The sequence below is a fragment of the Neofelis nebulosa genome, chromosome 4, assembly GCF_028018385.1.
Source record: "Neofelis nebulosa isolate mNeoNeb1 chromosome 4, mNeoNeb1.pri, whole genome shotgun sequence".
NCBI lineage: Eukaryota > Metazoa > Chordata > Mammalia > Carnivora > Felidae > Neofelis > Neofelis nebulosa.
Window position 1 is genome coordinate 138,589,154 of NC_080785.1, and position 26,101 is coordinate 138,615,254.

A 26,101-nucleotide genomic window follows, 5' to 3' on the forward strand; every position below is an offset into this window, starting at 1 on the left:
TACATTTTAAGTATTAAAAGGGAAGAAATGGTTATGCCCTAAAATGTACTGGCTCAGTCAGTAGAGCATGTGACTCTTGCTCGTGGAGTTGTGAGTTCAAGCCCCACGTTGCCCATAGAGCTTACTTAAAAAAAAAAAAAAAAAAAAAAAAAAAGTGTCCTTTTCCAGTAACAGCTAGAAAGTAAAAATTAGACAAGTGTTTCTCTCTATTCCAGGGAAAATGCCATGTCAAGAGAAAATGGCTCAAAGCATCTTGCAAGCAGGGAAGCATCCTGCTTTGGTTGAGGAAGCCTGGGGAGACACAGAGACTACAAAGCCACGAGGAGAAAGGCTGTGAACACGAAGGGGCAATGAAGCAGAGTGAATCCCTATAAACAGACACTCACTATGGAAATCAAGAAGATGGACAGACAGCACTTCTACAGCTAAGACATCCATTTCAGAGTTGGGAGATGGGCACATCGAGGAAAAGAAAAGTCATGCCAACAGGGTAACTAACATAACCCCCTGCTTAGGCACATAAACCAAATGCATTTGATAATTCCTGTTTTTGTTTGTTTGCCTTTTCAGGCTCCCTTGGGACTAACACTATTCCTAGAAGAAGATAAAATCAAGTTAACCTGACTATTCCTTACTGCTGGGGTCTTAAGTCTGTCAAAAATGTAAGTAGACAGTGACCCCAAATCACATACCGTAAATACAAGTTAATTCATCTATAGATTTCCTTCACTCTTTTATGTTACAAAAGTAACACAAATTGTACTCTGTGTGTGTTTATGGTCCTACACATTATACAAATGTATTGCTGCTCTATAAGCTTTTATGTTTGATATAATTTAGGGGTTGGAGGGGAATTAGGCTTTAACTGTCCTTCTGCAATTCAGTAACAACCTACCTCCTGACTGGACACACTGAACACGAGGTCTGCTCAAAATTTAACCTGCCAGAGATAGTTACATCAGTGACTTTAGTTTCTTTTTAAACTTTCACTTTATTTCCTTTAATATGAAATATATCTATAAGAAAGTAGCCTAAAGGAAGATAAGGAACTTTGTTTTGTTCATTGCTGTACTAGCTACCTACTAGTGCTCTGGGCACTCAGCAAATGCTTCAGACAAAAAGTATATAAAAATAATGGCCCTCTAATATGTGTTGAATGAATGAATGAACATATAACATCACTGGTCCACCTGCCTATCTCTCTGGACAGATGTCGAAGCATCTGACTCTGAACGTCCCTTAGTACTTAACATAGCAAAGTCAAGCCAAGAAAGGAGGCAGAGATGACCAATATTTTCCCAGCTTGGTTTGAAGACTAAATCGGAAGGATTTCCGCTGAGCCCCTCACTCCTGTCAGAACTCTTCAGGGCTACCCAAGTACCACGCAGCCATGACTGGGTACGAAACGGGTCCTCTATTCCTCGTGGCTCACTGCCGCCCACTCCTTTCATACAAAGTGCCTCTTCCTCGTGCTCTTCAACCTCCTGGCTGGCCTTTCAGGTCCTAACGTGTCTGTTCTGCCCCATCACAGAATATTTACATATGCTGCTTAATGGGCTTCTAACACCCCTCTTCACCCAGATAAATCATGTTCGTTTCAGCCCAGCTCTGCTACGGCAAAGGACACTTCCCTGGCTCAGTCCCCCTACTGATGGCTGTCATAACACAGGCCTCCTTCCTTTCTATTACTCAGCAGTGGTCACTTCACACATACATGAGTGATCATGAAGTTAACCTCCATCTCGTTCACTGGACTGTAAGCCCCTCAAGGCTAGGGACGGTGTCTGGATTCTGTCAAAGCGTGTGTCCACTGAGACCCAGAATGAGGCCTGTGCTCGAGATATATGCAGTAGAACTTTCTACAATGACTGAATGGGCAAGAATACCAGAGCCAGAATCTATTTGTATGGAAGACAGAGAGGACAGGACACAGGACATCAGACAGACAAGGAAGTGAGGAGATGACAGCGAGGGTGGCAGGCAGACAAGAGGGAACGAGTGACAGGGGCAGGCAGCATCAAGTCCCCTGACACTGAAGAGGAAGGACTACATTGTCGGTCTGAGGCAGGAGAGACCTGGGCAGCATGGTGGGAGACACTCAGCAGAGGCACTCAGGCATGGGCAGCCCTCCACAGCTTAACAGGTTCAGGCCAAAACAGAGGCAGGGAAAGGAAGAAGCAGGGACAAACAGAACACAGGAGGAAAGGAAGGGCAACCTGCGCAAGGCCAGGCTTGCCAGTTCTATGCCGAACTCATGACACACCAGGGCTGCAGATACATGCTCACACAGAGACGACACCCGAAACAGAACACAAGGAGAGCACGCACGACTTGAAAAGGGAGATAGGAGAACACCGCAGGATCCACATGAAGCCTGTTTACCCGTCAATAAAGGTTCGGGAGGAAGGTTGGTCAGTCTTGCACATTATGTATTGATAAAGCTTTTGGCTCACCAGCATGCCCCACCAGAGCTGACTGAAGGAAGGCATCTTGGATAAACTAAGCATCCTTCATTGACCTCAGGCACCCTAATATCGGGAAACCCATGTACTGAGAGCCAGGCAGGCGGGAAGACGGCCGAGAGCAGTCGGCAAGCTGTGTAGCGTGGCACGGGGCTGAGGCCTGCCCTCACAAACTCCCTCAGGGGCAGCTACACTGGGGCATCTAGTTCCACAGAGCACGAGCGGTTACCTTCAAACAAGAGACCACTACAGGTGCTCAATAAATATAAAAGCAATCTGTCCTGAGATAGGAGTTTTTAGCCTAGAGATTCAAGGGTGGGAGGTTTGGGGTAAGGATATGTGTGAACCCTGAGACGGAATGCCAATTTCAGAACATCTGTGTGTATGTATTTTCTCCTTGGGGAAGGTGGTCTGTAATTTTTTTTTAATTAGATATTTAAAGGAGCTCTTAGCCAGCGCCTTTCCTCTAAAGATTCAGAACCACTGTTGTAAGATAAAATCTACATGCTAAAATTAAATTTGACATTTAAACTAAAATAAGAACCACTTAGGGGCACCTGGATGGCTCGGTTGGTTGGGCCTCCAACTTTGGCTCAGGTCATGATCTCTCAGTTCATGAGTTCAAGCCCCGCATCGGGCTCTGTGCTGAGAGCTCAGAGCCTGGAGCCTGTTTCGGATTCTGTGTCTCCCTCCCTCTTTCTCTCTGCCCCTCCCCTGCTCATGCACACTGGCCCACTCTCTCTCAAAAATAAATATTAAAAAAAAAATTTTTTTTAAATAAGAACTACCTAGAAACAACATTTCTGGAGCACTCAGTCTGTCAAGTGTCTGACTTTGGCTCAGGTCACCATCTCGCAGGTCATGAGTTCAAGCCCCGCATGAGACTGTCTGCTATCTGCACAAAGCCCACTTTGGATCCTCTGTCCCCCTCCCACTCTGCCCCTGCCGTGTCTCGCTCTCTCTAAACAAACACTAAAAAAAAAAACAAGAAACAACACTTCCACTTTCTGAAGATTTTAACATTCCTCCGTTAGGGGGTGGAATGGGGCCTGAAGTCCTTCATCCAAACATAATCTTCGGTAAAATTTAAAATAATACAACAAAAATTTTATTAATTTTTAGAAAACACAATTTTTTACAGTTTTCACCCCCTCCATCAAACAAGGGTTTTCAAGTTATTTTAAAGCACTGATTCTCAATAGTTTTTGGACTCTTCTGAAGGATAGCTGGGGATACTCTCCAGAGAAACGTATGTAAGCATACGTGCTCATTTATGTAGGGGTTCCACTGACGCCACCCCATTTCAACTCTTATTTTGCAGCAAATATACCACCTTATTAGCATACTGGCATTTTAAAGGAAAACTCAGGACAGAAAGGAGGATGGTAACATTTTCGTAGTTTATACGTAAGTTAGACTGTATGTTACATAGTATTTTTTTGGAACTGGAAAAATAAGTATCTCAAAATCAGATTATTTTAAAGTGGCTCTTTAAAATTTAAGAGCCACCGATTGCACAAGCATTTTTATTTTAATGTTTGTTTTTGAGAGAGAGAGACAGAGCGTGAGCAAGGGAGATACAGAGAGAGGGAAACACAGAATCCGAAGCAGATTCCAGGCCCCAAGCCGTCAGCGCAAAGCTCGACGCTGGGCTCGAACTCAAGAACTATGAGATCATGACCTGAGCTGAAGTCGGACACTTAACTGACTGAGCCACCCACGTGCCCCTACATGAGCATTTTAAGAGTATTCACACATATACCAAGGAAACTCCTGGACTTATTTTCAATCCATACAATTTAAACCACAGTAAAGGGTAGGCTCTCACTTTAAATCTCTCTGAAAAAATACTTTCAGTCTTCAAAAATAACAGACTGATTAGGAAACAACACTATTCCCCTGGAGAGGACACTGGAAGCAAAACGTCTCTTACAGTGGCAGTTTGTAACAAAAGGCTCCACGTTTCCTGAACGCGAGGCGTACTTCGTCCCTTCATTTACAATACCCACAACGCTCCACGGATCAGATCCCCTCTTGGGGCAATGCCATCGATCCCAGCTCCTTGCACTCACTCACCAGTGCGCCCAGCCCTGTCGAGGAGCCCACCTACCTTGCATGTCAAAGACCGGGTGCAGGGCTTCTTGGTGTCGAGATCAATGACCCCACAGTGTATGTCAGGATCAAACTCTCTTTCTGCCAAAAGCACACAGACATTACAATGGGCTCATCGATGGGCTCATCCTTCATTAGTTTTGACAACAGTAGAACGATTCTCAAAACAGGCAAATTCTAACTTGAATAAAATCTACGACATCATCAATAAATATAAAATAGACAACGTGCGAGTGCTGCCAAGCCACAGCAAGAGACGCCACAAAGAGCGCGGGGGACTACTGCCATCGCTTGACAGGAAAGGAAGTGTGCGTGTCAGCGTTCCTGCTGCGCTCCATTCAGAAAGACACCGCTCGAAAGCTATTTTTACATCACCCACAGACACGTGTACTTTAAAAGCAAGAGTGAAGAGCAAAGGCAGAGCACCTAAGGAACTTCCACGTAAAGCTGAAGCTGACCAGTTTTGAAAAAGCGGACCTGCAGACAGCAATCCATTTGCTTCCTCGTGAATACCCAATTATATACAGAGAAACACGAAGAGAAAAAATGTGAAGTTACCTGATAATCTCTTATTTAAAAATTTCCTGTTACTGGAATTATCTTCAGACTTTTTTTCCAGAGTGGATGGTGCGGGAAGCCCTTTGCCATTCAGAATCTGTCCAGGTGAAGGCAAGGTTGGCTTTGGTATCGAGGGGCAGTTAAGGCCAGGCTTGACTGAGGAACTCACAGTAGCAGGACAGGTCGGCCCCACCGTAGATTTCAGTAGTGTGCCGTCCATCTTCGGATGAATCTTCTCCACTTTGACAGAGGGCGTCATGCTGTCACAGGGGGAAGCGGAACATCAGCACCCGAGTGCGCCAGCAGCCCCAGGTAAAGGGTGAGCTAGAGGGCTGAAGTCAGAGCCCGGATCTACCCACGCCCTGCACAGGGCTAGGCTCCCAAAGGCGACTTCTGAAAATGTGTCAGGACTACCCAGTAAACTCAGTACGATTCACGTTCATTCAATCTAGAAGCCCTTCTGGTGAGGCAAAAAAACTCCAGCGGACCATCAGATTGACGTGGTCTTTCATCATCCAGGACAATCTTACGCATGAGTCCACAGGGGAACTAAGCCTGATACCCAACTCAATTCCTGCAAGATGCAAAACGGGAAAGGGTCTAAAAGGACCAGAGACTATCTGTAAAACCTTTAGAGAATATCTTCAGAGAACTATCATTTTAAAGAAAGGATCCATCAAAACAAATCAAACTGAGTGAACAGGGGCAAGAATAACTGGAGTTAGATAGTATGTCCAAGAAATGTCACTAAAGACATACATGAATTCAAATGAACCTAACCAGATCTCTGAGAAGAGGCTCTCTGCCCATCAGCGAGGGACACCCATGTTTAGTTATGTAATGTGTCACTGAAGTGATAATTCTCTAGTCTCTGAAAAAAGTTTCTATAATAAGAGTTCAGAATATAAGTGTCTGGCACACAGCTGGTGAGCACTGAATACCTGTGCCACTAAGAAAGAATTAATTTTTCTGGGAATCTTACTGACACTAGCATTTGGATGGCAAATGTTGGTATGGAGCTACCAGTTGGCCTGGTCCCCCTCTTAAACCCAGCTCCAAATAAAGAAGATTCAGACTGATGAGGTTTTCTAAACTTTGTTCAGTAGAGTCCGTGCTCAAACAGCTGTTAAGCTGGCGAGTGACTTACACATAGCACTGGCATTTTCTTTGGCTTTCGGAAAGGTCCAGGAACGAAAGCCAAGCTTGCTGTACTTGTACTTCTGACAAATGAGCAGAGGCGGGGGGGGGGGGGGGGGGGGGGGGCGGGGCTTAGCAACCAGGACAAACAGCACCAAACAGCTGTACCTGGAACAGCCCGACAGCAAGAGACGCACTGCAAGAAGCGATGGCCTCTCCCAGCTGGCAAGGTCCGTGAGCGGCAGCAGGTGCTAGATACTGCCCTGAGATTAGCCAGGTTAGCAGACCTTGGGACGGAGATGTGGGGCATACCCTCCAAAGGGAGGCAGGCCAGGGAAAAGCCACCCGCCACCAGGGCTGAGGGCTACCATGACGAGGCAAGATAGGTTTCTGTGGAGTACGTGGCTGAGCCCTCACGTGACCGCACGGCGCCTGGCAGCCTACAAATCCACTGTGCAAACGTGCCAAAGCCTTGCCTGGTGGTGTGAACTTCCTCTGGTCTTCCCTCATCACTACTGTGATGTGAACCCAAGACTGGCGGGGGGTGGGGTGAGGAGGGGATGGGAGGAAGGCATTGTTTCCCTGTCTGCTTTGCAGGCTCCAGAAAATCCCAGAACAGCATCTGGGATTCACCTCACTTTTTTATTCCTACCGTTATCAATGGCAGCAGCAGAAGCACCAGTGTCCGTTCATTTACTGTCTCCTATGGGTCAGACACGACGCCAGGCGCTTGAGACTGCTGTATTAATTCTACTTCTCCCAATAACTGCACACTGGCTGTTACTCTCCAACTGTGAGAGCAACGGGGCCTTGTTCAAAGCCCTGCAGTTAGAAAGTGATAGAAAGGGCATGTGAACCCAGGCCTGTCTGCCTGCAGAGTCTGGCTAAAGCTCCTCGACCGCATTTCGTGTCCTTCATCCTTATCTGCAAAATGGGCATAACAACCAGACCTGTTTCATAAGGTTGTTGTGATAATGAAATGACAGCCCACAAAAAGAGCCAAGTTTCCACAGCTGGCGCACAAGAAAGAGTCAATCAGTAAGTACCGCTGACCTTATTACTGCTGTTGCTGTTTTGTGAAGTCTCCCAAAATACAACAGGGAAACAAAAGGAAACAACACACACTTGACTTTCCCCAAAGCAGGAGCTCTTTCACATGATTCACAACACTTTCAGGTGCTACTGGTGTGCCCAGTTCCACAACAGGCAGGGAAGCTCGAAGAACCCTCTGGGCCATACTCACATTCTACCATGGGGGGCTCTACTTTGCTGAATGGGATGCATTGGCCTGGTGTTCCCCCTGAGGTGCAATTTCTCTTTGGGTGATTTCAGCAACTTGGAACTTAATGAGGATGCGCCTAGAACACCTCCACTGGAAGAACGGTTGCTTCCACTTCCGCTGCCTCCTTTGCTTTTGGACAGAGAAGGGAAGAAGGGAAATACTGAAGTGGGAGGAGCGGCCCAAGAAGGCTTGCTGGACGAGCTGTGTCTTCTTTCTGAAAAGAAAAACAGGAAAAAAAAAAAAAAAAAAAAAAAAGACACTGCTTCAGGCAAGTCTCCAATGGAATCCTGGAAGAGTCCCCTGAAATCAACACATTTAGGTTCGAATATGCGTCACTAAGTGAAAATATATTTCACTCAGCAGCTTTCAGAAACGGCTTATCTAGGCCTCACAGACTTATTTAGGATTCTAGGAACTGGTCCTTCTGCTTCAGAAACATCTCAGCATAAAGCGGTTTATCACACGCAGATAGCCATTAGGAAATTAAAGAGCCATTCTAAACCTGAGAATGTTTGGTTTTGTAGACTAGAAATGAACCTCACTCGCTCCAACAAGGAGTCAGAGAGGCAAATTATTCGTTCATCCACGCAGCTATACGAACTGACACCACACCGATTCCTTTCTTCCTTTCTAGCATAGCATCTTTCCAATTTTTTGAATCGCAAATGTCAAAAAACGAGTTGTACCTTAATTTTTTTTCTGTCACTACCCACTAGCATGTGACGCCAAATAAGAATGTTTCTAGGGTTATTTTATCATCCTCTGAACCTGTGCTGAAATTTTCCAGTGAATCACTTTACTCCCTCTTTTGTAATAATCTCACTTGGGTACAGATGGCATAGCTTTCGTTCACACTGCTAAGATGCCAAAGGCAGAAGACAAAAATACCACGAGGAGCTACGCTGGTTTTTTAAACCCGGAAGTAATTCATAGTTAAGTACAGACTACACAGGTTTACCTGAAAATAAGTCTACCCACTGGAGAATCAGGTTTTCTGGTCATAAAGCAATCCATACTAAATAAATTGAGAGCTGCTGAGGAATGGTACTATCTGAAACAATTATTTAGGAACTTTATCTACTTAAGAACCTTGTGATGACTGCCTTTGATTAAACCTGTGATTTAAAATGACACATGGCAAAATAAATAAATTAAATTAAAATAAAATGACACATGGCTTAGCTTTAAGTTTTAAAATGTACGTGATCCAACATTTACTTACCACTTCACAGAAGCTATATGAATATTTAAAAAATTAAGCAAACTGGAATCAGTGACTATCAGCACCGCACAAACGGTTTATTTCTAAAGTCTTCTTTTTTTTTTTTTAACCAGTCCTGAGGCTCTCTGGGAAGCTGAGATGACTTATTCCCAGAAGGCCATTAGTTCAACAATGCTTTATGAGGTATTTAAGAACCTTCCACAACAGGACAAAATTATAATGCTGATCTACAGACAAAATTCCAATTGTCCAACCAGACCGCACAAAGGCCACAAGCAAGTTAGGATGGCTAAAATGATAGTGATTTTTTTTTAGGTTTATGTATTTATTTTGACAGAGGGAGTGCAAGCAGGGAAGAGCAGAGAGAGAAGATGAGAGACAGAATCCCAAGAAAGCTCTGGATTGTAAGCGAGGAGCCCAATGCAGGGCTCATACCCATGAACCATAAGATCATGACCTGAGCTGAAATCAAGAGTCAGACAGTCAACTAACTGAGCCACCCAGGCACCCCTAAATTGACAGTGATTTTAAGCGCCTGTTGCTTTTGTGTTTTGGTTTTGTTTTGTTTTGTTTTGTTTTTTACTCTGATGAAAGCTGTGTGCATGGAAAGGAAAACTAAAATAACTTAAGTTTAGTAACTTTCCAAATTTGGCATCTGAGGTTTTGGTTTTTTTTCTTCTCTTCTAATTTAGTTTCTCTCCCCTCTGTGATCCCCAAACACTATCTGAATATCCTTCCAAAGCACCAGCACTTGTCAGGCAGGACCGTAAAAATCTGTTTCCAGTTCTGCCGCCTTCCTTGGATGGTGAAACTTCCTGTCTGGGTCATCTCTGCCTCTGTGAGACCTGGATTGGAGCAGACCTTCGCTTAACATGTGCACCATCAGTGCAGCTTGTCTTGTGAGGAGGAGTGATTTCAAACAGCCGTGGACCAGTAGTTCTCAACCCTGGCTACCCAGTGGCATAACCTATGAGCTTAAAAAATACTGATGCCTGAGTCCCACCCAGAGAGATTCTGATTTAACTGGTTTGGGGTGTGGTCTGGGTATGCAGGCTCTTATAAGTGCCCCTGTGTGATTCCACTGTGCAGTCAAGGTTGAGAGCAGCCTTATACTAGGCTAATGCTCCAGAACCATTAGCCACGGCTGAGTAAGTTAACACTTGTAGGGCAATGAGAACACTGCTTTCTATCAGGGTCTATTAAATAAAGCTCACTGCTGCTACCTGTCCTCAACTACTGCTTTCTGGACTTCCATCAACTGCAAGTTATTTCCATCATTCTTACCAAAGCCACATAAATTTTTTACTTAATATCTTTATTTAAATTATCAGCTCTACTGTTCTCTCCTCCTCCTCAGCCATTAGCCAGTCTCTCTCTGGGGGTATCACTGGTATTTTGGACAGGACAATTCTTGTATAGGATTTCAGGATGATCAGAGGTCCTGTCCCCTGCCCCTTAATCAGCACAGTGGTGCCCCTCTGCCAGGGGCAGCCTGAACCTACCCTCCAATCCATTCTCATATCACCCAATGTGACGCAGGGTACTACCCTCAACTGGGAACTATCTCTCCAAACAACAGTATCTATGAAACAGTAGGTCTGATGAGCTTGTTATGTACTTTTTCTATATACATTCAAATAAATATTAAAATATTCCTCCATGGTCACCCACAGAAATCATCCTGTTTCTCATGGAGGATAAGTGTGTGCTGCAGGAGTAATAATACCATGTTTGTGGTATGAACAGGAAGAAATCTCCCAACTAAAACTTACTTTCATGAAGTACACCCCTTTTACTGTTCTCTGGGGATCAGAATTCTCAAGCAAGTGTCTTAGAGTAAATGTGATTTTAAAGTATTGGAAAAGTATTTTCTCTTGATATCAAGTGATATAAATAAGATTCTCAATCTAATGAAATACAGTTTTGCTCGTAAAGCTTATTTTCAGAAAGTAAATCTATTCTGAAGCCACTGATACACTAAGGCACAATCTGAACATAATGAAATACTGCATCTGCTTTCACAAGATTTCATCTGCAAAAAGTACTGTGCCAACGCAGAAAATGACACCTGGCTGCACCGAGTCACATGGGCATACACAAAACACACCCCTCCCCCAAGCATCCACCATGCATCCCAGTTCACCCTGGATGTGAGGAGCCACACCCACCCACAACTGGTGCTACAACTTTCCCTTGATCTCAGATAACCTCCGTCCACTACTTCAGAGTAACTCACAGGCTGCAGCTCTTCCAACACCTGCTTCCAGAAGCAAGTGTCGGTTCGTTTTCTAGTATTCACCTATTTTTAACCATTTAATCTATGGAAAACTGTGCTACTGTTTCTGTTAGGTTCCTATCTTTTTTGTGTGAGTCACTAATGAAGTTTTGAGTGCTGTGCCCGTAACCCCATTCCCCTAATGAGTCTCATGTGGATTCTATTACACAATGTTGCACAGTGCAGTAATTTCTTAGGAATGTGTGCTGTAGGACAGCAGAACTTTCTTCAAGTCTGTCCTTGTAATTCTATATTCCCATCATAGTCCATTCCCGCCATTTTCTTCAGCTGATGCTTCTTTTCTAGTCTATTAACACTTGTTTTGGGGATTTTGCACTAGAAAAATCAAGGATCAAAGCTTTCTAGCATTAAAAATCAGCTGGTGTATCGATAACATTTATATTTTCTACTTCAGTAATAAAAGACATTTAAAAACTAAGAATGGCAATCTATTACATGAATTTCTTTCATTCATTAAAACTTGAAACAGATTGCGTCTGTGTGTGTGTGTGTGTGTGTGTTGCACACGCACGTGTGTGCTCGCGTATGTTAACGGATTCTGGCTGAAAAGTGCCAGCTCAAATCCTTGTCATGCTGCTGAATAAAGTTGTTCCTTCACATCATGGTCTGGTAACTTATTCTCTGGAAAGGGCGGCATCTGGCTTACTCTCTGAGAGAAAGCAAAGAGGAAAAAACATTTAATTACAGCTCAGTTGGAATCTCCCCATCCTTTCACTGTGGGCCTTTATTTTTCATAAGATTTTAAACTGGGCTTCCAGCTTAAAAAAAAAAAAAGTGTTTGTTCCTAGATCAAAAGAGAAATGGGCAAGTTATGGGTAGGGTTAGGGACCTTTTATTAAGTAGGCAAACTGGTGGCCAGGCGCTAAGCATAACTGCAGTGTGGCTTGGTGAGGAGTCCAAGTTGAGTTTTCAAAGCACTCCTCTCTACAGGGTCTGGCACCAGCTCAGAGAAGGCATACTCTGTTGTCCCTGGATGAGAGGGGCACTTTGAATGGCTCTAGCAAAGGGAGAGATAGTTAGGCAGCCCAAAAGACAGACAGTACAGACAGGGAAAGAGCACAGAGAGGCAGACATGGGTGAGTGTGTGTGTTGTTGGGGGGGGAGGGGGGAGGGGCGCTGGGGGTTTGGAGTAAACAGGGCAGACAGACGTGAAGAAAGAGGTAGAGGTGAAAGGTGGAAGAGAGGGAGAGAAAAAGAGATTGTGTGCAAGTGTATCAGAGATGGATGCGTCGGACTTTCTTCCCCCTTGTGGCTTGAACATGTGATGGCACTGAAGGGAGCAGCAGGGTATCAGGGAGGGTAAGGTAGAGGATAGCTGTCTTTATGTCTTCCAAAATGGAAAGCAACCAAGAATACTGAGCTTGCAATCTGGGATTCACGCTGAGGTTTAAAAATATACATACGTACGTGTTGATACCCAGGTACAAACCAAAAAGGAGTTCAAAGCAAATAATTAGATCTCCTTAAGTCATAAATAAATATTGCTTTGAAAATAACGAAAAATAATTCTGATGCACAAGTGTAAAAGTTAGGGCACAAACCTAAAAAGCTGTCAAAGCAAATTTTAACTTCAAACAATTCATTCTTGAAAAAAATCTACAAGGAAATACATCAAATTTTAAGCGGTTATCCCTGGGATTAGGGTGTGTGTGTGTGTGTGTGTGTATACATTTTTTTTTTTTTTGAGAGAGAAAGCGCAAGCAGGGGAGGGGCAGAGAGAGAGTCCCAAGCAGGCTCCACGAGGGGCTTAATCTCATGACCCTGAGATATGACCTGAGCCAAAATCAAGAGTTGGACACTTAACCGACTGAGCCACCAAGGTGCCCTGGGTCTATTTTTAAAAACTTCTGTATGTTGGGGCGCCTGGGTGGCTCAGTCAGTTGAGTGTTCAACTTCAGCTCAGGTCATGATCTCATGGTTTGTGAGTTCGAGCCCCGCATCAGGCTCTGGACTGATAGCTCGGAGCCTGGAGCCTGCTTTGGATTCTGTGTCTCCCTCTCTCTCTCTCTGCCCCTTCCCTGCTTGTGCTCTCTCTTTCTCTCAAAAGTAAATAAACATAAAAAAAATTTAAAAAAAAACCTCTGTATGTTAATTTTTCTATAATGAATATGATTTACTTGATTATACTTTAAAAGGGGGGAAATATTCATTTGGTGTTCTAGCCTCAATTTCACACATGCCAAAATAAAGGCGTATTATCATTTGTGAGCACAGAATCAATCTGTCCCATTCTCAATGGTTATCAGGTAAGAGCAGGCAAGAGCATCTCATAGCAATTAAGACCACTTCACAAACTTGTTTTTGCTCAGGGCTCTTTTCACTAATGTTTTATATTTCAAACAACTGACTGGTTAGAAGTCTCACCTTCAACAACATTAACAACAGCTGTCACTGTCTATTGGGCATAAACCATGTGTCAGGCACCACAATGTGTAACTTACAGACGTTATCTCATTCAGTTTTGGCCATCCTTCTACAAAGCAGATACTGTTACGATCCCCTCTTCCAGATGAGCAAGCTAAGGCTTTAAAGGACTCATGTTGGTTGCCCAACACCACCCAGTTAGTTAAAAGGCATAGCTGGGATGCAATCCCAGGCAGGCTGACTCTCGTACCCAGGCTGGGCCACACTATATTCCACCTGTCCTTGTGTGGTGTTATTAGCAAGCCATAATACATGGTCCAAAGGCAGGTAGAAGGGAAAGGGAAAGGGAAAGGGGAAGGGGAAAGGGGGAAGGGGAAAGGGGGAAGGGGAAAGGGGGAAGGGGAAGGGGAAGGTGAGGGTTGGAGCATATATCAGTAAGAGGCCCATCCATCTTCCCAAGGGCTCAGCAAAATAGGCTAACCGCCAGCACAAAAGACTGCAAAGGTTCAACACACAAGGTTGAGAAAGAATATTAGTAAATTCAGGATGGGGATCCAGAATCTGTTTAAGGGAAACCCAGGTTGTTGTTGAGATTTTATCTTTCCCTTTTGCAAGCTATCTATCCTAAAGATAAGCTATGCATGTCAGCCAGGATAGCTTTTTTCTTTTTTTCCTTTTTTTGCTCAGGAGGGTTTTAAACCATCAAAGATGGTTTGTAGAGTGAATTCTGGTAGAAAAGTACCCGTCAGGGCTGTCTTTCTTGCTAAAAAGAATCATTTTACCAAGTTCCCAGATGGGTCTGTTTTACTAAGAACAGCGAATACCTATTCTATAGGATTAGGCTGGCCCCCTCTGGACCAACACAATGCATGTTTCTGGTCATTCTCTGGTCTCTGGCCAGTCATGGCTGCCTTTCCAGTAAGGGATCAGAGCTGTCAGGCACAGTGTTGATGTGAGCTAAGTAATTAACTAGCCTGAACAGAATCCAAATTAAATTTAAAAAAAATACTTTTGCGGGGGGGGGGGGGGGGGGCAACTCGGTTAAGGGTCCGACTCTTGACTTTGGCTCAAATCATGGTCTCACAGTTTGTGAGACCAAGCTCTGAGCCTGCTTGGAATTCTCTCTCTCTGCCCCTTCCCCACTTGCTCTTGCTCTCTCACAAAATAAATAAATACACATTAAAATATACATAAATTAAAAGTACTTTTTAAATAGATTACCTAAAAGAGCAAGAACTTTGGAATCAGAGATAGACGGGTTCAAAGCCGTGCTCTGCAACCTACTAGCTGGTAACACTGGGCAATAACCTGATTCCACCCACCTTGGCAGCCTCTTCATCTGTCGTCAAACTACCCTGCAGGGCAGGGCTATTGGGGATTAGCTAGCCCAAAGCTCAGGGCCGACTACAGACCAGGCACTGGGAACTCAGCAGGCACTAAGACACATGCCCCCTGTTAATTCAGCTAATGCCAATTACAGACTCCTGTGTGAAAGGCATGCTGATTATCAAAGCAGGCAGAAATCACTTACAAACAAACCTAACCCACTTTATCTTCTCCCGTGGAGTACAGGTAGAAGCTACATATTTAGTTTCTGTGTCAATCCAAGCTCTTCTCATAAAAGCTCAGAGGAATAACTTTTAGAATTCATTCACAAATGATTACATTCACACCAAACAAAAAAGGAATGCTCATTTGAGCTAAAGTTATTTTGAAAATAAAAATTTGGTTCATTTTCCTGATGGAAACGAGTCATATTCAGGAGGAACTGCAGGTGATGGAACGGAATGAAGGGAAGGTCTCAAATTCAGCTTATGGATCCAAAGGCGGATATTTTAGGCAGATTATTGAAGAAATGATTCCTAAAACTCACCAACTTATCTCTAAATGAAACTCACCCTTTTGGACAGATCTGGTCAGGTAAGGTTAAAAAGAGTGTGTACTCTGTATGCAATGGCCTTATGAAAAATATCAATCCACACTTTAAGGAATGTATGATTTCATGGGGTCTTTGACAGTCCCATCCCACTAATACTCTAGAATTGCTCCCCTTTAAAATAAGGGGTTTGTCTGTTTGTTTTAAATAATCAAGCTCACACACGGCTATAAAACGTTAAATGCACGCATATGGATTATTTGGCCAGGCATAGCAAGTAATCCCTGCATGTAACAAAAGGTTCAGTTTAGAAAGTTAGGGTCATTCATTTAAGCAGGCCCTTCACAGAATTTATTAAATTGCTTATTTTGATACCCAGATTGAAAAATAACTGAATGTTATACCGCCAGCTCCCAATTAACCCAAACTGTCGTAAGTGCACTTTCGGGCTGCCAACACAACTCCTGAAGGGTCAGCTGGCATTAGCGGTCTTTCTTAAAGATGACCCCTATAAAAACATCTAAGGTCAGGAAACTATAAAGGAAGACTACATATATATTTTTCAACTCTCAGAGCGTCTTCCTTCCACATCTACTTTGCACATCAGTGTTTTCCCTAAGACTTTTGACCTTCAAAGCTGAATCCCATTCCAGATCTTTCGTCGTTTCTGCACCTTACCTGGACTATTATTTACTTAATATATTCTTCAAAATTCAGTGACTGACTAGGCATATCTAATTTAGCATTACCCTCAGCAGTTTCTGTGAAGCCGTGACTTCGGTTTGACAAAGTACTTCTGTTTTTTTCCTAATAATTATTAAAAAACAAAACAAAACTGGCATACCATGTAAATTCACACCATGGACATGAAGCATTAATGATGTGCTCACTACTTCCACTGTCAGCTTTTCCCTGTAAACTTCCTTCTTCTTATGTAAAGGCACCTGCGTGTGTCTGACCAGCAAACGTGTTCCTACCCTACTCCCTGTCCTCACAGTTTCTCTTTAACCCAGATCTGCTTTTTCTTTGATCCAACTTCTTTAGGGTCCCTGGACACTTGATTAGACTACTCCAGAGAGAGCCTGGTGTAGTCTAATGCTAAAAAACACCCAACGGACCAAGACTGTCTCTGTAACATTCAAATCTCACGTTGGGGAATCCCAAACTGACCTCTGACAGGCAGTGCCTCAAAGGACAATTAGCCAAAATTGGAGCTGGGAGGCAGCCTCAGAAAAGCATGCTTAGGTGGGTTACAAACAGCAATGAAAAACAGTGAGGAAGAAAAACTCTTTACCACAAAGCACTCAGCATCATTTCCACTAGAGAGATTTAATTGAAAAGGATGATTTCAACACTGGCTGCCCTAACAAATTAGTCTCCAACTGCGACTTCTGCCAAATGCATTTCTCCTCCCCCTAATGCAGAGGTGCTTTTAAATTAAAACATAAGGGGAAAGTGCAGAAAAGAGAGTCATTTACAGCACTTGGGCTACTTGAAACAACTTTTCACCAAAGGTCTATAATCAAATTATCAAGCTCTTCAAGCCAGTGCTTTATGATGAAAATAAAAGCCCCACGAAAAGTATTCCGGGTCTCCTGGCACTTCCACGTCTCTGGGCAGGGTGCGCCCTGCAGCATCCCCATTCACACTAGCGGCATGAAAGAGAACAGATCACAAAGGGCAGATTACAAGGGAGAACGACTCGGACTCCAGTGGGGGAAGGGACAGGCGTGAATGGATTGTAAATAATGTTGCTAAGAAGGGAGCAGAAATATGGCAACTTCAAATAATCCTCTTGCCAGGAATTCTTCCCGTGGGGACTGTTCTTTCCGTACTTTGCTTTCAAGTGAGAAATATGAAAAACTTACTGAATATCTGGGGGTCCTCCTCCCCTGCCATCTTAACTTGTGGCTTTTGCAAACACTGCTAAAATGGCTTTTTAAAAATCCAAGTTTTTTTTATTAAAGTAGATGAAATGATAGAGAAAAAAGAAGAGGTGCTGAAGGGTAGGTACACCAGAGATCACCTTGGTCGTGAGTGTGAAGCATCATTTCTTCATAATCACCATCATAAGAAAGCTTGTTTTAAGGAAGAGTGAATGGTCGGAATGATCAGTTCATTTCCTTGATGGGGCCCTTCCTATGCTCTCGCAACCCTGTTCAAGGTACAGACTCTGAACTGCGGGTTATCATCATGATCTCAAACAGGCACACAAAGATGTTTTCAGTGAAAGCACCTTTGGGGAAAAGGCAGCTTCTACCTTGAGCGAAACACAGCCACCAAACTCTAATTTTCTGCCACCATTTCTGACTATGGGCTATCATGCAACGAATGGCATGCTGGCTGACACTTCTACTTTGCTAACAGCCCTAAGGACCTCTCTCTGCTGTGCTCAGGAAGCACAGTGTTACCCAAAGGATGCTGGCAGAGTATAGCAAGCAACCACCCTGCCTGAAACAAACATGATCTCACCGAGTGATGTGCACAACACTGTCGCCGAATTCATTCCCGTCTCCCTCCCACTCCATCAATGACTTGAAATGTTTGTGTTTCTCCGGTATTGGCATGTGAAAAGAAAAAAGAGCCAAAACCAAAAATCGACCAGTCTCTAGTTACTTCTGATTTAATCCTCCACTGGTTAGGGAATGAAGCATCCTACAGTTCAGTGATCTAACATTAGAAGTTTAATCTCCCAAAATTTGTTATAGAGCATGTGTGGTTCAGGCATCAATATACTCAGTCCTTCCACAAACTTCTTTCTAGTCACATGTTGGGCCTTGGTCACAGTTTTACCCAAATGAAAGACACAAAGCTATATCAAAATGCAAAAAGGAGTTAAAAAAAAAAAAAAAAAGGATGTCTTTACCACTGCAATCCAAATTTTACACACACACTCACACATACACACGTAGGAAAGACAGAATTAAAGGAAACCGGTAAAAGTCAAATTCGAGTTCTCTTTTTCATTGTTTTTGTTTGGTGTGTTTTTAAAAATGAAAACTGCTGTGCAGGAACCCCCACAGGGAACATGGTCTTCCCAGGCCAAAAAAGAGTAGCAAGTCCAAGGTGCAAAGGAACGACGGCATCACCTGCTGCAAAGTGCTGCATCGAGTCGAAGTCACATTCTTATCGCTAGTCCCTGCTAATTCGGTATCCTTTTAATTTCACTTTATTTTGGATGGGGGAGGGAAGGAGACAGTGAACACGGGAACACCAAAAACCTCAAACTCAGAACGCAGTCCAAAATGCCTTCTTCATTAAGCACCCTGTTTAATAAGGAACGGATGATTCATTACCTAACAATGCCAATGTTTTCAATGAGTTTGTAGCATAGGTTTGTTCCCCCCCACCCCCACCTCTGCCCGCAATGCTCCCCAAAAAGAGAAACACAGTATCTGCCCCACCTATAGGTTGGGGCTGTCAACTAATGAACATCAAAAGCAATATTCAAAAAAAAAACCAAAAAAACCAAAAAAAATCCAATATTCAAAAACGAAACTACAAAGAGCAAAACTAAAACTGCCTGACAAAAGAGAGTTTAAAAAAGATAAATTCTAGGGAATTAACAGCAATTTGGTTACAGGTTTAAGATCTGTTTACAGTCCTTCAAACTGGTAAATTTTAACCTCAATTAAAACTATCCGGTCAAGCTCATTACTGCAGAAGCCATGAAATGTGAATCCAGTGAAAAGTAAAGAACTCAACTGTCACCTCACTCCCTGCTTACCGACAGAAGCACGAGACAGGGTAACTTGGAGAAGAGCCTCCTCCCAACAGAGCTCAAAACAATCAGCTTGGCTGTACCGGCTACCCTGATAACACGACTGAAAAAAGTCGTCCTTTCTGGCAGTCAGTCTGTAATTAAATTTTTATACACTCAATTTAAGTAACTGAATGACTTTCCAGGGCTACTGTTTGTATCTTGAAGTTGTTCTTCCTCTTGACACAGTGTTCTGCTGGAACCTTTGCTATGGATTTGAAGTATCTGACCAAACAGCTTTCAAACACATTCGACAGGAAACACTATGAACTGCTTGTCATAAAACCTCACTTACCACAAGTGAGATAAAAAACAAACAGTTAAAGCGTGTTACAACGTTCCTCCATTTTTAGAGAGCGGCGTAACTAATGCTTTCCCTGTTTTGAGATACGGGAACCGTGCGGTGCAAACCTCAGCATTTTGTTGGAGTTAATAACAAACTAGACTCCTGTCTGCGTTTGAACTTTGTCCAGATCACTCAAATGACATTTCAGAATGGCTCCTGTGGACGGCTTGCAGCAGCTAATCCCCCTTGTTGTGATTACCCGCTCGGACCCACCAGCTCTGCAGAGCTCACTCCCTCTGCCACTCCAGCAACAGACAGCCCAGGGCCTGCTGGCAGGGGAGGCCAAACGCCAGAAGGAAAGAGGCCTGCGCGAACTCCTCCCGCTCTGCTTGCTTCCATGTAATGTTAGCAAAGACCTAACCCACCTCCCGCAAGCTCATCCCCAACTGGGCCCCGGGCCAAGCCCAGCCTCTGAAAACTGCCTCGGAAAACTTACCCAGTGGAGCTTTCAGCCCTCGTGCGGAGGAAGGGCTGTTCTGGAAAGGCTTCTTGTCACCTTCCATTCACATAATCTGGTTGTGCTTCATTGCACACTTGCTACTGCAAGCTTGCATCATGACTTGGGTCTGCCCACCAACTCCAAATATGCTCCATGTTTGGTCTTATGTAACATTTGCTACTACTGTAAAAAGCACTTGAATTACAAAGGTCCTGGCAGATCAACAGAAAACAAGGGGTGGAGTCTAATTTCAACTAATATGGTCATACAAGGCGTCCTGGCTGGTGTAAATTAATCCTTCTATTTGAAAGGCAACTTGCCCAAACGGGGGAAGATGGAATTTATAAATTTAACCTCCTAAAATGCGAATTTACTCACACCCTGATTTTTCTGAATACCTTTAAAATGGACACTGCTGCTTCCAGGTATATTGGAAAATTTATATGATTCATTATACAGCCTACATTTTAAGCCTTGATAAACTGGAAAGTTTTAAAGTCAATGCATTTCTACAAAGAGTCGCAGTCTTTTTCGACATTTTATTTCTCCGTGATCTATACTTAAAAATAACTAAAATTTGTCACTCTGAAGTCTACTTTCCTTTCTTAAATCTAGTAACAAAAATCTTAACTAATTTTCTATGCATATTTGTAAAATACATCTTATTTCAGAACAATTTACACCTGACTGTCTGAAGCCTGGTGCTCAATCATTAGATGACTGACTAAAGCTAGGACCTTTTATACTTTTAATCCAAAAACTTGTCTCCCTAATGACTCTTTATAAAAAACAGTGTCTTCCTGGTCTGTTTCTCTATGTCAACCCTATTATACTCCCCATAAAACTATTCTTCTACTCTCAATCCCCAAATCTTACTGTCAAATAGACATGGAAAAAATGGCCAACTGATCTGAGTTTTATGATGATAAAGGCTGCACACATAAATAGACTCAGATGTCTGATAGTTCAGAATGAACACTTTTAAATGTCAAAAGGAGGGGGGAAATTCCTCTACAGAATCCCATCACCCCATAGAGAATATTTGGCAAGAAGTCATGAATTACATGTGTGGAAAAGATTTGGCCTGGAAGGGGTGGGAAAGAGTTGTGAGGCGTAGGAAATGGTTTCTATTAGAGCAGACACAAATTCTAAATTTATTCTAAAACAAAAGAGTAATAGCCACACTGCTTTATTTTCATGGCAAGCAATCAGATCCTGACCATGGCAACAATATTAAGATCCAGAGGGTTTTCTCAAACCTACTCCCCGTCCCCCCCCGCCCCCCCCCCCCGCCAGGGTTCTTATAATCACATTCACACAATGCAAAGCTATAGTGGTCTTTAAAAGACTCCAGGAGGACACCAGGTAAGGGGCATCAGCAGATCAAGCATAGGATGAAAACATCTTTCAAAATTACTTAGCAAAAATAAGTTTAGATTAATTCACTGAAGGTCTTAAGCTAGAAGAAAAAACTCCATTGCTATCCTACTTGATTGCAACAGGTCTGCACCCACCCACCCTTCCCAAGGGGCAGCTGAGGAATCTCCTTGATGTCATTGGTCACAGGACAAAACAGATAAGGGGCCTTTTCTCAGACGAAGCCGCCGTTCCACATCACTGCACCTGTCAGGCCAGACCCCAGAGTCCTAGCTCTTCTCCCAGCACAAATACGTGCCTTTCTAATGTTCGCTTTTGTGGGGAAAAAATATCATTACACAACCCAGCCAATCCACGAGTTCTGATAATCAAATCTTTCTATAATCCTGGTGAAAACTAGGGTGAATTGCAACAAACCTTGTTCTTTTTTTTTTTTTTTTTAAGTTTATTTTATTTATTTTGTGAGAGAGCAAGCACAGGGAGGGGCAGAGAGGCGGGGAGAGAGAGAGAATCCCAAGCAGGGTCCGCACTGTCAGCGTGGAGCCAGATATGGGGCTCAAACTCACAAATCGTGAGATCATGACCTGAGCCACCCCGGTGTCCCTCAGCAAACATCCTTAATGGCTACAAATACATATCTATATTTTAATTTTACATATGGTTCACCATTAAACAATGTCGGGGTTAGGGGCACTGGCTGCTGCCCCCCCCCACCAAGTGAAAAAATCTGTTAAATTATTGACTCCCCAAAATCTTAACTACTAAAATTCTACAGTTGGTGAGAAGCCTTACCACTGACATAAAGCTACTTAATATTTTCAATGTTATATGTATTAAATACTGTATTCTTAAAATGAGCTAGAGAAGACATTATTTAGAAAGCCATAAGGAAAAGAAAAGTACATTTACAGTACTGTACTACATTTATTGAAAAAAAATCTGCGGATAAATGGGTAAAATCTGCACAGCTCAAATCCATGTTGTTCAACAGTCAATTGCATAAACAAGAGAGAAACAATTTAAACTTAAATTTTTAAGACCTACATCCAAAAAGGGATGACTGATAGTGTAAGCCAGGAAAATATAACTTTGTACAATAAGAATATATAAAAATACACAAAAGCTTGTCTTTTTCAAACACACACATTCTTCTCTCTGAGTGCCCTGAGTAAAATGGTTAAGCAAATGCTTAATTAAATACTACTTTGTTCTGCTTGAACAGCATTAGTACTATTTTCATTTTTTCTTTTTCTTTTTTTTAAGTAGGCTTCACACCCAGCGTGGAGGCCAAAGTGGGATTTGAACTCACGACCCTGAGATCAAGAGTTAGATGCTTAATCGACTGAGTCACCCAGGAGCTCTGCATGATTACTATTTTCTACAAACCATCTCCCAATATCCTATCCAAATGAAGCTTATTTGGTATTAAGTTTCCCAATGATGGCTCATGTTTAAATGTCTAGGTATGGGGACATGGTCACATTTCTTTCTTCTTATGAAAAAAAAAAAAAAATGAAAGACTATAGACTAAAAAAAGCCTGAGACTAAAATACCATTTTAGTAGAATAATATCCATGCCTTACAGACTAAAAATTAAAGGTATCGGAGGTGTTGCGGATGGCGTGCAGGCATCACATTTATTCTGGTGCACAAAGGGAGTCCTGAACTGACAAAACTCTTCCGTGAATTAGTCTGCGCACAGCAAACACACACACCAGCAGCAGCCAGGGAGGGCAACGCCTCAAAGGCTTGGGTTCAGGGGGCAGCTAGCCCGCAGTCTCATCACTTCCACTTGTGCGGCCTTGGCCAAGATACTTGTGTCCCTCAGGGTCGGTGTCCTCTCTGGGGACATGCTAAGACTGCCTCCTCCTATTGGGCCGTGGTGAGGGGTCAGAGGTGACGTACATGATACAGGGACTGGCACATCTTCAGTGCTCAATAAATGTTAGCTTTTATGATTGGAATCAAGGAGAAACTGGATGGTGGGCATCATGTGAAGGAACGGGAGAAAGAGACTGCTGCTACAGAAATTAGTGATGTCCCCAGCAAATCTTGGGATTTCCTAAATCAAATCCCTGAGAGGCCGGCAGGTGTCATGTGGTGTTCAGCACAGCAACCAACAAGTTGTTGGCAGTTGGTAAAGGCTGTGCTCCTGTCACTGGTGGTAGCCAGTTCTCCAGTTTACAGGAGCCACAAGTCTCCACTGACTTCACTTCAGTGTCTCAGCAGGCTGGGCAAGTTATAATTGGCCTTAATTGGCACTTACAGGAGCTTTAACATTCCTTACCTGCTGCCAAGGAACACTTGAAAGGGGGAGAAAGTATTTTCAAACTTGGAAATACCAAGCGATTCATTCAGCTGTGGGCTTGGAAGCCTGCTATCCAGAATCAGATTAGCTTCACCAAGAAATGTTGCTATGTTATTATCCAGTGCTCATTAGGTACTCACGCCGGATTAGGAGAGGTGGGAGATGAAGTTTAAATGGGGATAATTCACCTTGGGGGCTAATACCATGCAGCAGCCTTCCTCTGGCTGCCATCATCTGATCTTTCGGTGGACGGCTCTTCAGGGCTCCGCCACACTTCATGCGTGTATCCCTTTTCAACTGTTCAAATTGTTCAAAGGCAGGGAAATAAAGTAAGTATAACCTCATGGCCTGATTTACATAGGCTTTGTGTTAACCACAGTCTGACCTCAGTCCAGTCATTATCTGATACACAAAGTGAACACTGTTAGAAGGTGACCAATCATGCCAAATGCAAGGAGGATAATGATATCAGAAATAAAACAAACAGATTCTTAAAATCATCAGTCCTGCAATTAAATTCACCCCAAAATGTTATCTTCTAGGAGCCTATACATTTTGCAGAAAGGGATCTCAGCCTAGCTGACCTAGATTTCTCCCAAAGGTAAACTCCAAGTAGGATGAATAGAAATTTCCCACAGATGCCAGGAAAATTGCCTGTGATTGCTTAAATCAATATATTTTTTTAAAATCATCACTTGTTTTGAAAGATCTCTTGAAATCCTATCGTTACATATTACTCAAACAGAACATCCATGCTAACACTGATAGTAAAAAAGTTTGCACTTGTTTCAGAAACTTAGTTCAGAGTTAGATCACAATCAATTACATTTGTGTGTGTGTCTGAAACATTTTAAGACACTTTATTTATTTTTGGGACAGAGAGAGACAGAGCATGAACGGGGAAGGGGCAGAGAGAGAGGGAGACACACAGAACTGGAAACAGGCTCCAAGCTCCGAGCCATCAGCCCAGAGCCTGACGCGGGGCTCGAACTCACAGACCGCGAGATCGTGACCTGGCTGAAGTCGGACGCTTAACCGACTGCGCCACCCAGGCGCCCCTTAAGACACTTTAGAAAAAGAAACTGAATTTTAGAAACTGAATACTCCTGGTGGTGATATTCTCAAGCACACCTAATAGATATAAAGGATGATAGCCTTTGGGGAAAACAATCTAGTAGCAGCTATTAACAATGCATAGAAGTACCCTTTCGGACCCAGGAATCCCTTCCTGAGACTAATCCCACAGAAACAAAACCACAAATAGGTAAGGACATATGTAGGAGAATGGTTACTGCTCTCTTGTTCTTGGAGGCAAAAAGGAGGAAATACGTGTATGTCCACAGAGGACTTCAATGAGGAAGCTACTGTACAGCCACAACTTAGAATAGTGAGCAACCATTAAAATGGGGCGAATAGTGTTATCCTGGCCTGTGAATAAATTCCCACGTGGTATTGCTGAGTAGAAAAGAAGCAGAAGTGTGCATCATAGAATCCATTTTCTGTAAAACTATGACCACAAGTCCTTACTAAGAAAGGATTAGACGGGCCTGCATAAATTTATTAGCATGAGAAAAATATAGAAGCATGTATATACTAAGTTATGTACTAATAATGTACCAAGTTACATAGATGGTTTAACAGTAGACAGAAGACTATTACAGCTGGAAAAGGTGGGTAGGCAGAAAGCCAATGAAATAAGAAAAAAGTAGGCTGAACTGAAAATAGTATATTTGAGATTAATACATTTGTCTATGTAAAAATACATGATGTTTATATATTTAATATATTCATGCATTATTCAAAAACTCCATAAGGAACAAATTTTTGTTCTTAAAAAATGCACTGTGAGAGGAAGAAAAATTTAGACAATGTGAAATTCTGCGATTACATCAAACAAGCATATTCTGATTAGGGCTCCCATTTCATTTGTTTGGCTAAACAGACTGAGATTCAAGTAGCACAACTAAGCACAGTAAGGATCACATAGAAAAAAGGCCGGTTAGTCACTCTGGTGAAACAATATTTTAACTTTCTTTTTCTTTTTTTTAATTTATTTTGAGAGAGACAGAGACAGCATGAGTGGGGTAGGGGCAGCAAGAGAGGGAGAGAGAGAATCCCAAACAGGCTCTGCACTGCTACAGAGCCCGACGAGGGGCCAGAACCCACAAAGCCTTGAGATGATGACCTGAGCCAAAACCAAGAGCCGGATGCTTAACCGGCTGAGCCACCCTGGTGCCCCATCAATATTTTAACTTTCTAAAGCTCACTACAAATCTCCAGTATTACGAATTCTAACAATCTTTTAAAAACATCAAGCATAAGAAGCAATAAACAAATTTCATTCCAGAGTTTATTTTTGACTCTAGGAGATGCCAAATCAAGAGCTCTATCATGTGTGATTAGGGGCTTATTGACTGTATTTTAACTTTTAAAACTGAGATAGTTACCTTCCCTGATCTTTCCCTTTTTTTAACATTTTTATTTATTTTTTTAGAGACAGAGACAGAGCACGAGCGGGGGAGAGGCAGAGGAAGAGGGAGAGGGACACACAGAATCTGAAGC

The 26,101-nt window shown here is 42.9% G+C and overlaps 1 protein-coding gene across 3 annotated transcripts in view; it reads right to left on the reverse strand.

Annotated features, from left to right (window-relative positions):
• ATXN7 (ataxin 7) overlaps nucleotides 1–26,101 on the reverse strand; it is a 95,420-nt gene that overhangs the window by 14,794 nt on the left and 54,525 nt on the right. For 2 of the 3 annotated variants that reach the window (XM_058726287.1, XM_058726289.1), the window contains exons 5-7: nucleotides 7,513–7,765; nucleotides 5,133–5,392; nucleotides 4,573–4,655 (exon numbers count right to left, since the gene is read on the reverse strand). In XM_058726287.1, coding sequence (XP_058582270.1) covers nucleotides 4,573–4,655; nucleotides 5,133–5,392; nucleotides 7,513–7,765 — 596 coding nt within the window. Of the gene's footprint in view, nucleotides 1–4,572; nucleotides 4,656–5,132; nucleotides 5,393–7,512; nucleotides 7,766–19,851; nucleotides 21,105–26,101 lie in introns of those variants that run through there. The other variant, XM_058726288.1, reaches the window with a different exon arrangement.